Source organism: Neolamprologus brichardi, chromosome 20 (assembly GCF_056152115.1).
Source record: "Neolamprologus brichardi isolate AB-2024 chromosome 20, ASM5615211v1, whole genome shotgun sequence".
Lineage (NCBI taxonomy): Eukaryota > Metazoa > Chordata > Actinopteri > Cichliformes > Cichlidae > Neolamprologus > Neolamprologus brichardi.
In genome coordinates, this window is record NC_142123.1 from 6,386,101 (window position 1) to 6,398,125 (window position 12,025).

The 12,025-nt window shown below is 42.7% G+C and overlaps 1 protein-coding gene across 2 annotated transcripts in view; it reads left to right on the plus strand.

Annotated features, from left to right (window-relative positions):
• Window positions 1-12,025, plus strand: part of kazna (kazrin, periplakin interacting protein a) — a 192,900-nt gene that overhangs the window by 22,640 nt on the left and 158,235 nt on the right. For both annotated transcript variants that reach the window (XM_087833675.1, XM_087833676.1), the window contains one exon: window positions 2,965-3,122. In XM_087833675.1, the coding sequence (XP_087689801.1) occupies window positions 2,965-3,122 (158 nt within the window). The remainder of the gene's footprint in view (window positions 1-2,964; window positions 3,123-12,025) is intronic.

Genomic DNA, 12,025 nt, shown 5'->3' on the forward strand with positions numbered 1-12,025 from the left:
CTCCTAGTACATACACTATGATATCAATTTCAAATCCTAGGTGATTTCCTTATCGAGTTATCACATTTATAAGATTTTCAGAAAACTTGACCTCTGACCTTGACTTTGTGGTCGAATTCACTGAGATTGAAACACTTCCAGTAGATACACCTATAGTAGCAATTTGAAACTCGTATTTTGCTTCGTTCTTGAGTTATTGCATTCACAAACTTTGGTGTCCATGTTGCCCGCCCACCCAGCAGCGTGGCAACAATACACCATCAGCCTTATGTAGCCGAGGGGTAAAAATGCTGCTAAAGCACACAAAACACAAGAGAAGCTGAATAAAACAAAAGGAACTAGAAAAAAATGTTGCAAACGGCTAATAGCATGTTTTATGTATTATACGAATCATGCCTTTACACATTTCCTTGCATCTTGTTCTCCATCACAACATCGAAGAATCCTCGGCGTCCTTTAAGTGAATCTCAGTCGTATCTCCTTGGCATGTTTTGCGTTCTGTCACTTCTGCAACTGGTCAGTCACGTTATTGTCTCTTCAAAAAACACTTGTGTTGTTTTTGTGTGCTTTTTTTTAGCGTATTTATGGTGTCTTTAAACGTTTTAATCATGTAGGGTTTTTACAACCCCCAGAAAGGGACTCTACAAAAGACGTCCAACACGATCAGAGGAGCAGAGATTTGAGTGACTGAAGTTGGTGCCAGATGGGCTGATCTGAGTATTTCAAAACTATGTGCTGGGATTTTAGCACACATCTGTCTCTAGGATTTACATTGAATGGTCCAAAAAAGAGAAAATGTCCAGTGAATGGCAGTTTTCTGAGCGGAAGCGCCTCGTTGATGTCAGAGGAGAATGGCCAGACTGCTTTGAGCCAACCAACCACTCAAGACAACCAAGGTACGCAGAAGAGCATCTCATGTTGAACCTTAAAGCAGATTGGCTACAGCTGCAGAAGACCACACTGACTGAGGCTCTAAGAACAGGAAGCTGAGGCTACAGTTCACACATTCTCACAAAAATTAAAGTGTCATGTAACAAGGCTTAAAACAGCTCATCACTTCAATCACTTTTCCTCCCCAGTCTGGTATCCTTTGTCTAATTTAAACAAATATTAACAGTAAACCTAACAAAAACTAAGCTGCCAAAAGTACTGGGTCCATCAGAATCAAACAGAAACAAAACATAACTCTAAACAACACAATCATAAACAGCTGTTGGGGCAGAAGGAGGAAGAGACAAGGAAAGACAGTTTCCTGCTCATCGGGCCAAACCAGAAACACCTGGAAAAAAATGGATCATGGAATCTAGTATACAGAGTATAATCAGTGGGAAAAGGAGTGCACATATAACAATAACACGAAAAATAAAATCACGTAAAGCACTTTGTCTTATTGGTTTATCCACCTTTCTGAGGTGCTTTAATTATTTTTTCTCTTGCATGTCCATTACTTAGCCAGTAGAGGGCACTAAGAGGAAGCAACTGAACTAACATCCTTGCCGAAGGGGCAAACCAGCTTCATAAACACTGTGACTCTGTGTGGTTTCCACTTGAGTGCAAATATGCAGAAATTAGCGCGAGGAAGAAATGGAGCATTTTATATTTGAATCAACCCCGATTAGATATAAGCTGAAAAGGGTAAAGGAAAAACTTTCAAGCTTACTGCAGTCTGTCTGTTTACGTGTAAAGAGAGTGTTTAGAGCGCTGAACTGGCTAGAGTGTCTGTGAACTCGGGCGACAAGCACCCTACTCTTGTATTCATTATTCTGACGTCTTCTTGACTCTCACCTCGAGGGCACACAGTCTTCCTCCTCAACCCCCTTGTTGCCTTCTTATCTCCGCCGCCTTCAGCGCCGACTTGTCAAATTTCCTACTCAATGCGTGTTTGCTTGAAAATGTCAGCCACTGTGAAAGATTTCTTTTTTTTTTTTTGGTTATGTAACACTTTAATCTACGTTCTCTCTCTCTCTTTCATTGCGTGGGCTTTTGTGTCTAAAAGAGGCTTTTTTATTTGCATCCTGAAAAGACCCTATCCAGATACTTGCCCTAAAATCATCAAGCTCCTCTAGATTCAGCAGGTTGGGTTTCTTTATTTGTAGGAAATGTGCCAGTGCACGTTTAAAGCGAAACAGGTGAGATTGAGTGGATCCGTGCTTGTTTAAGATAACAGAAGGTCGGATGGACACAAGGTCAATCCTTCATCGCTTCACCTCTGTCTCCCTTTAACTGCCAGAGTTGGAAGTGTGAGGCTTTAGAGAAGTTTAACTGCAGGAAAGATGGATAGTGAGGCATTAGGGGGTCGGTGTAATAGCCTTTGACAAAATACACACCACACTTATCCTAAAAAAGCACCAAACCTGCTTCTTTTTTGCCTCTCGTAAATTATCTAACATTTCCACCATGTGGGTGGACTCGGAAATATTTGCGGCGACCTTTCGCGGACCCAGGCTCGGTTAATGGTAAATGGGAAGAGTGCTGAGGAAGTGTGTGTGTCTGTGTGTGTGCGTCTGAGAGAATGCGGATGTACAGTAGGGAAGGCGAGTTTTTAATGTGGGAGAGGAAACCTGGAAGGAGAGGTTTGCCAGGGACACACAAGGGCAAGAACAGGGAAACAAAAACAGGATGGCTTTCAGGCCGACATGGAACATTCTGGACAAGAGAGGGCGTTGACGGAGAAAGTCAGTGACAGTGTGACAGTAGGAAAGCGCGCTCTCCCACTGAGTTATCTTTGTTGTTCCTGCTCAGTAATCCATGCACAATAGAAGAAGAAATGAGTGGTGACCTAGTATGGAAATGACTTTATGATCAATTTAAGCATGCCTGGACTCAGTTTATGTTAAATCCACCACAATAATAACTAATATTCTTACTCACCAACTGAAACAGACTGAAAAAAGACAAGCTTGCATCTTTACTGTTTATTAAAGATGATTTTTTTTTAAATTTTATTTTTGTGTCTCCCTCTAGCTGTGCAGTCTCTGAACAGCTTGAATGACCAGATTGCAAACTTCATGGTGACTGGACCCAAGGCCGTAGAACAGGAGGAGCATGCCTTTCCCCCTCCTGAGAAGGAGACGCTGCAGAAGTCCATGACCCTCATGAGGCACCTCCTCGTGGATGCTCAGGTACACAGAGAAGCACATTTGTTAGCTTAAAAGAAGGCAGAGAAAGACTCGCGACTCATGAAACTGTTAGTAGAGTCGCAAGTATGTTAATGCCCGGTCCCGCCCCAGGGTGAAATGCTCACAGAACGTGATGCCGATGAATGTAATCGTTTCTTTTTTGGCAAACTTTGATGCACAAAGTGCTCTAGTACTGCAACACATCCTGGTTTAAGTCAGTGTCACCTCCTCTTAGCACCACATGTTTTGAGTGTCTCTTGATAAGCCTCTTTCACAGTGTGATCATGACACAAGTTCTGAAGTTACCTTGATCCTTAAAACCCTCGAAATGAAGAACTGCAGCCGACCAAGCTGTCTCACTGGATGATAATTGCCAACTGCAATTTAGATAATTAATTTTCAAAAATTCACCACAAACTGAGTGCTTTTGGTCTTCCTGAAAAAAATCAATTTAAAAAATGTAACCTCCGTTCTGACAGGCGTTTATAAAATTAGTTTGTGCCATTTTTAACTGGGAAAAAAAAAGCTTTATCCCGTGTTGTTTGTAGGATTAATAAGAGACAATCCACTTTACAAAGGTGCCGGATAATCTGGTGATTGAGAAAAGAAGCTCGGATTTTACAAAATGACAACAGAGTAATAGCTAGTTAGTGCTCAGGCCGGGGAGACTTGTATCTGGAAGTACATGTCATGCTTCATTTTGCACCAGTGCAGATTGTTTGCAAAGACACGGGAAGCTGTTCCTGAGCTTCTCTGGCAAAGGGGCCTCAGATGAAATGAAAATATTGACTGCGTGTAATAGGGGTGAAACAACAAGGTTACATTTCCTGCATCCGAGTCGATTGCTACTCAAATACTTGCAGCGCAGAGACAGATCTACTGAATGCATCATGGTTGTACAAAATATTGCAATATTTGATTTTCTCTTCTCACCAGCAATACGTCGCACATTCCTTTCCTTCCTGTCCTCAAATGAATTTTCTTGGGCGTCAGTCATCTAAGAAAATAGCTGCAAGAATGCCTGGAGACTGATATATGTGGCCAGCTAGTGTCACTGAAATTGTGAAGATGAAGACATCTGCAGTCTTGCATGTATTTCCCATCCCTCAGCCTCATCCTCTTGTTCTGCTCTTGTGCTGGCTGATAATTTCACATAACCTTTGTTAGGGAAGAGGAGGAGATGAGATGCTGGATTCCTAAGAGCTCCAATTAGGGGAGGGAGGATGCACCCAACTGAATTGGCAATGTGTGATTGAGCTGTTTGCGATCTAATACGCATATGCTCATTGTGTTAATTTGCTAGAGTGTCATTTGTATTCCCATCACACAAATTTAAATTAAGCTCCAGCCTAACAGATGTTGTCGAACAAAAATGGTCATGAGCTGTGTTCTGCAATGACGTTTTTTTTTAAAACTTAATCACTTAATGGTTGCTTCTCTATTTGGCCTTCTTCTTCTTCTTCTTTTTGTTTGTTTGTTTGTGAGTCATGAATTAAAACGGTTAAATACCTGTGCTTACCACACACATTCAAACAATCTATACTCCATGCTCTCAGTGTCTTTTTCGCTGAGGCTAAGAAACAAAAAAGGACAGGAGACACGTGCAGACTACTGATTGACTGCTGACATTGAACTCTTTTTTTTTTAGCTTCTTCACTTCATCTATCATCTCATCAGCATTCATCTGTCTTTCAACAAGGTAGACTCTGTCTTGTTAATGTGTTCCCTGCTCTATTATTTTTGATCATTTTCGTTAGGTAATATCTCACAAAACAGATGTTGATAGATTGGTGTCCACTCTTGTTTCTTCAGAACAACACTTTCTATGCAGGATTAGGTCGTAATACTGAGAATATAGAAAGCTTTATTTGGTATCACATGAATTTAAAATGTTCATGTTTATCTGTTATTCTCATTTTTTGTCCAAAATAATCATAAATAAATGAACACAACCTATTTTAATTAAGATCACAATGGGTGTACTAGAGTTAGCGTGGATTACTAGACACAACCAAATGAGTAGGGAACAAATAGAAACCTATTCAAGAACGAGGAAGAACACAGACCCACCAATCCATACAAGTCTGGTGTTCATCAGTTATGCTATGGCAGGTTTTGTAATGTAAAATTAATGTAAATAGGTCTGCAGATGACTGCTGCTGGCATTAACGTGTGTTTTTGTTCAGTTTCTTAAAGGAAGATGTGATTATAAAGTAATTACTTCATCTGCAGTCCTGCAGCATCCTAGTGATTTCTGGTTAAAGTAGTATTTATGAGCCCTGATCAAAGAAATCAGCGACCGGATAGAAGTTCAAAAGAGACGGTCTCCTTTCTTCTCTCTCGTGGTCAGAATTTATTTAGCCAACTACAGACAGAAAAAAGGGCTCTGCTATCGGCGTGTTAAGTCAAAATTGGAAGCGGATGATTAAAAATTCACTTTCACTCAACTGTCAGTTTTTGCAGAGATCTATATGTGTTCACAAATTTCAAACTTCACAGAGGGAAGCCTGTATGGTCAACGTAGTTCTGGCATTATGAGAGGTGAGGGTCAATCACTGCTCGCTGACCAGACTGACAGATAAAAGCGGTGGTGCTGAAGCTGTGGTGCAAAGCAGCCAGGCGCGATGGACGTTGGAGCGCACGGCAAAGCTTTGATGAGCAGGGATCAGTCATTTGTGCGTATTACCATTGAATACTGTGTCATCACACGGGTATATTCATTTGTTCTTAACTGTAGTTGGACCATATTTATTTACTTACAGTTTAGGTTTTCCTGCCACCTTCTGCCTGGCTGGTGGGTCCGAACCCCTAAAATTCAGTTATGGTAAATGGCCTGTATTTGTATAGCTTTACTAGTCCCTAAGGACCCCAAAGCGCTTTACACTATACACAATCATCCACCCATTCACACACACACACACTGGTGATGGCAAGCTACATTGTAGCGCCCTGGGGCGCACTGACAGAGGCGAGGCTGCCGGACACTGGCGCCACCGGGCCCTCTGACCACCACCAGTAGGCAACGGGTGAAGTGTCTTGCCCAAGGACACAACGACCGACTGTCCAAGCCCGGGCTCGAACCTTCCGATTACAAGGCGAACTCCCAACTCTTGAGCCACGATCGCCCGTGGATTCGCCTTATATAATGTAATAGTTGACCACTTAGGAAAAACAAACAAACCCCTAACAAAAACCCTTTCTTTGTTAAATCACCTTTTATGTCTTTTATTTAAATTATTATGACATACCATTAGACTATGGTCATTACTCTTGTCCTGCAACAAACTGCTCACTGTCGAGCTGCTTCATGTGGATCCATCCTTTTTACACCAAAGGCCCATCTGCTGTGTATCCTGCAGTCAAGCTGGGAGGAGATTGGCTGCTGAGCTTTTGCCAGCGATCCTCCTTCTAAGTCTCCTTCCCTGTGCTGTACTCAGCTGTGACTACATTAAGTGAGCTGTCATTCATCAGTGGCAGGGATTGAAGAGAGGGAGGAAACGTACAGCTTGGGCACTGGGGAGTGGATGTGCAACGTGGGGTATTGGTATGGACACAGTTTAGAGGCCAGTAAAGGTGACTTTGGCAGCGACTGAACAGAGACGCTGATACATCTGGCCCTCTTCAACCTCCTCTGTGCTCTAATCATCAGCGAAGAGCCGCGGACACGTCTGTCGGCCGAGAGAAAGCAAAGCACAGACATCGTTTTCGACAAGCCTTAAAATTTTCAAGCTTAAAAACAATGAATGTACAAACATATCGGATCGATATTTCCTGAAATGAAATTTCCGCAGAAAGCCGGTAATTGTGAGCCTTTTGTAATATGTATTGAGCACAGAGCAGATCAATAAAGCTAGCATTCCCTATTCTGAGAGAATCAATTTTGTACGGCTGTAAAATGTACAAAGCTTTATTTCTCATTGACATGGTTACAGTGCTGTTTAAATCCATAAATGCTTCTTGTTCTTTAGAAGGTAATTTTGAATTAAAGTTGCAGTGTATGTATTGTGTCAAAAGAGCTTGCTGTCACAGTAAACTGCCCAAATAAGTGAGAAGCTCGTCAACACATCAGATAGTATAATTACTAAAACCCCTCATATTCTCTTCTAACCTTGTCTTATCAATCTAGAAATAAGAAATGACTTTCTACAGTTTAATATATTTTCTGTATAACTTCTATAAATACATAATAGACCAATTAGCGGGTTTACATTTTGTTTAACTGCCCCCCCTAAAATATATTAGTACTGTAATTAGGGCATTTGCTAAGATAATAGTGCAGACTTCAAATCCAAGTCTATTGTATTTGATTAAATGTCAGTTCTGGAAGTGTCCAAATTAATATTTCAGCAGAAACGACTGACTTCCACATATATTAACCAATAGTGCTGGACTTATGCCCAGGGTCATGCAAGAGAGCAGGCTGCCCTCAGTCTCAGAGGACTGGGGGAGGTGCTGCGGAGCGAACAAATGTTTGATGGGTCTGGCTGGGTCAATCTGTCCCTTTCCGACTGGGGCCTCAGCTGGCCCGCCAATGCATGGTTTTTACCCATGCATAATACATCACCTTAGTCCCATCTGCCCTCTCAACCCGTCCTCTGACTCCACCAGGCCTCGTCTAATAGGCCTTGCTCCAATGAAGGCCAGCCAGATAAACTGCCGCGCGCTGCTATGGTGATGCCTTATTGTGGCCCGGCTCAGTCCCAGAGTGTGACAAATGAGAATGGAAATTGGTTAATTTGGTTCAAAGGGAGTTTTGTCTGCATCTAATGCTGGAACGAGCCGGAGTGTTTCCACGGCTTCGCCCTGCTGTCAAAACATCTAGCAATATTTTCAAATCGCTAGAATTAGCTCACTCAAGTTCACAGCCTCACTGGTTTCTTTGAGTTTGACAATGATTCTATCACATCAAAGGCGTAAACTTGAGGTCGTGTTTTTGTACTCTCTGTCATTTTCACATTTTTGAAGGGTTTATTCCCGTTTCTGTTTACCTTTCTTCAAAGTGCTAATTTGCCTGTTCTCGGGACATTATTCATAGGGATAGTGCTTATGCAGACAAGGTCAAACCCTTGTCATTTTTGTCATGCTGCTGCGGTCTAGGGGACAGCACTCAATGAAATGTCCAGGGATATCTCATTCACTGAGCAGATAGGATCCAGAAGGAATACATAAAAATCGCATCTTTTACTCTTTATCTCGAACTTGCAATCAGCTTTCTGGTGGGGGGTGGGGTGGGGTGGGGGGTGGGGGGCAAAAAAATTGAATTGTCAGTGTGAGATGCATGATATTACTCCTCTAGCCGGTGGACTTGTATGTTGAGCAGATTGAAAATGACGGCTTATCTTGTAAGGAATAAATTGAAAACCATTTCATTATAGAAATACAGTTCTGAATGTTGCCTGCAGAGAAAAGAGCTATCTGGTAGAGTGAAACAGTAATGGTATGGAAATTGTCATGAGTCAGTAAGAAATACAGACGTAGAAAACTTGGTCCTTTACTGATGCTTGGCCTCTCATAATCAGTGTAGTAATCGCAGTTGATCATTTGTTGTAAAACAGACAAAAAGACCACGGTATATGATTGTACTTTATGCCGATGGTTATCCATATCTGGACTGTGTATAATGCATGAAAGAAATTTAAAGTAAGGGGTTAAAGTTTCAAGGATGCAATAATTTACATGCTAAATGACACGTCTAATCCAAGAATTTAGACTCAAAAGAAGTCAGTTTAGGAGTTTTAAAGTGTCAGCAAGCTATTTGATAAAGTGTTACATAAAAAGAGGTTAGTGTTCATTCTAAGCACTGCAGCCAAGTCCAATTTATATGTACAGGATGCATTAAAAGAAGGAGTGAGCTCCTCATCACCCAGATTGTAAGCAGCTGAAGAAACAGATTAGTCTAGTTCACAGGTAGCTGTGAAAGGGCCACACTTTCTACAGAAGCATTCTGCAGCTCTAGAGCCCACAGGTTAAGAGAGTACAGGTGAGTTAAAAGTCATAGGCTCTCGTAGTTTGCTCCAGAGAGCCGGTGGCGACACAGCTGTCATTGGTTCTGTCACACATTCAGGCACTGGGTTTCTCTGTAAACTTTCAAAAGAGCTCACTAACCCCGAGTCAGCAGATCTGCTCGCGCACGTTTGTCGGAGCACAGACTGGCAGCGATCTCACCGCCTTTGTGCATTGCCTCCTCCAGAGGTTGCTGCACAAGGGCTCTTGGATTGCGAGGCTGTTGTTTCTAAAGGTGGTGTCCGAAGATCCTTCCCTAAATGGGTAGGGAGCTCTGTGCAATGGTGGATTAGTGAGAGGGATCTGGACCACAGCACAGCGGGAGCTGCACATCAATCACTAAGAGCTGCTAGCAGTTTTCTTATCTCTCAACCATTTTTGTCCAGTTCGGAGGGACCAGCATGTCCTAGTCAGGACGGACAATTCAACAGTGGTCACTTACATAAACAGGCAGGGAATGACGTGCTCCCACCCATATTCCAGGCCATCAGAACCTGGGGTCATCTCTTCTCTGTAGGGGTCTCCTGGTATGGGAATGGAGGATGCACCCTTTGATAGTGGCCCAGATATGGGATCTGTTTGGCAAGGCAAAGTAGATCTTTTTGCCTCCTGCCCCCTGTTCTTCTCCATAACTGACAACGATGCAGCCATGGACATGGATGCGTAGCGCACCAATGACAAGACGTTCTCTTGTTTCCAAGTGGAAATGATAGCTCCAGTTTTAGAGAGAGTACCTCAGCAGCCTTTCTCTCTTATTCTAGTGACCCCTTGGTGGCCAACAAAGTTGTGGTATGTGGAGATAATCAGTCTGTTGGCAGCAAAGCTTGGCAGCTTCTTCTCCGCAGGGACCTCCTCTCTCAGGCAGGAGTAGAAGTGATTCATCCACGCCTGGATTTGTGCTGCCTTTGTGCTTACCTGCTGAAAGGTCAAATTTGATGGCTAACGGTCTGCCCCCAAGCGTGGTAGCAACAATCCAGAGTGTTTGGGCCTCATCCACTAGAGGCTTATATGCTTACAAATGGCAAATGGCAAGCCTTTGAGGAATGGTGCCAGGACAGGCACATTCCCCCATTCCAGTGCTCTATTGTGGATGTTTTGACATTGCTGTAGGAGCTGCTGGAAGGCCTTTTGTTTTCTACAATTAAGGTTTATTTAGCAGCGATATCTGCTTATCATATTGACATTGACGTGGTTACACCAGGTGCACATCACCTTGCCATGTTTTTTGAAAGGGGTTCTCCGGCTAAAACCCATGGTTAGTTGGGTCTGTGGATGCTCCGTCTGTGCATCCTTCTTGCATACAGTTCTCTCCTGATGACCTCAGGGTTGTATTGTGCCCAAATGCCGCATATTTTCCCAAGGTCATTCCTGCAGGTTATAGCTCAATGGAGTTTGAGCTACTGAGCTGTTGCTTGTTCGATTTGCTAATCAAGGCAAAGGTAGAGCATTGTAAAAACAGAGGCTGTCCCACTGGACTATAGAAGCTGTCACACTTGCATACAGCAACAAGGGCCTCACTTTGACCCAGGGTGTGAGAGCTCATTCCACCTGGGGAATGGCAGCCTGATGAGCTCTTTTTAAAGGGGTTCTCGTATGTGATGTTTGTGCTATGGCTAGTTGGGCATCACTGCATACCTTTGTTGGGTTCTATCATTTGGACGTTACAGCCCATTTGGTGGCTCATGCTGTCCTTTCAGCTGGGTCTACCACACACTAAGTTGCTGGTGATCTGACTCCTGTTCAGTGGCTGCTCTGCAGGGTGTGTACTATATGTTTTGTACTGAGTGAATGGTCAAAATCGGTGGTGGTCCACAGTTTGGCATGGTGGACCTGGGTAAACAGGCATCAAGTGAGCATAGTTTAAGGTACGTAATCAGAAGCACCGGCTGTCCTTCCCCACCTTTTTGGACACATCCTAATCCACAAGGTAGCCGATGAATACAGGCTGGGGTTGTTGGTAAGATGTGCAGGTGGCAAAAATGCTTTGCCAACAGTGTTGGAAATGGATATATCCATGGCAGCTTGTATCGAGAGAGCAGAGCTTCATGATCATGCTGTAATTTAAAAAAAAGAAAAATCATTTCAAATCATGAAAAGGTGATCTTTCCAATTTGACATTTGCCTGTGTGAGTTATCTCTAGGTACTCTGGCTTCCTCCCACAGTTCATAGATGGGCATGCTCGGTTAATTCTTGATTCTCAGTTGGCTGTAAGTGTGAATGTGAGCATGAATGATTGCCTGTCTTTTTCTCTGCATGAATGATCGTCTGTCTTTCTCGCTTGGCTCTGCATAAAACTGTACTCTGCCTCTTGAGTCCAGTCCACAGCCCTGAATTTACTTAGAGGTTAAAAAAAAAGGACGGATGGTTGAATGGATGATATAAACCTAAAACTAACTTAACATTTTAAAAACCAGCAACTATAAACAGTGTAAGAATGCTGGAGCATACATCATCCATCTGCACACATCATGTGCTAATACAGTTTAAAGTTGTACACCATCTACATTATTCAAAAGCTAAACTTGCCAGAATATATCCAAATATTAACCTCACATGCAACAGATGCAACCAGGCTCCGGCGACTACGTATCATATGCTATGGTCTTGGTCAAATCTCGTAGATTTCTGGAAATCTTTCTTTATCACTTTGTCCCATGTATTTAATTGTAGTATCCAGCCTTCCCCCATAACTGCCATCTTTGGTGTTATACCATGCCCAGATAGTATAAATAACCCTCCAATGTACCTAAAACATGTCATTGCCTTTTCCTCCTTACTGGCTAGGCGGATAATTCTCTTTAAATGGAAAGACACTAAATCTCCAACTTACAGTCATTGGATAAGAGATATGATGCAAAATATAAAATTGGAAAAAATAAGATGCACCATGAATGGTTCTACT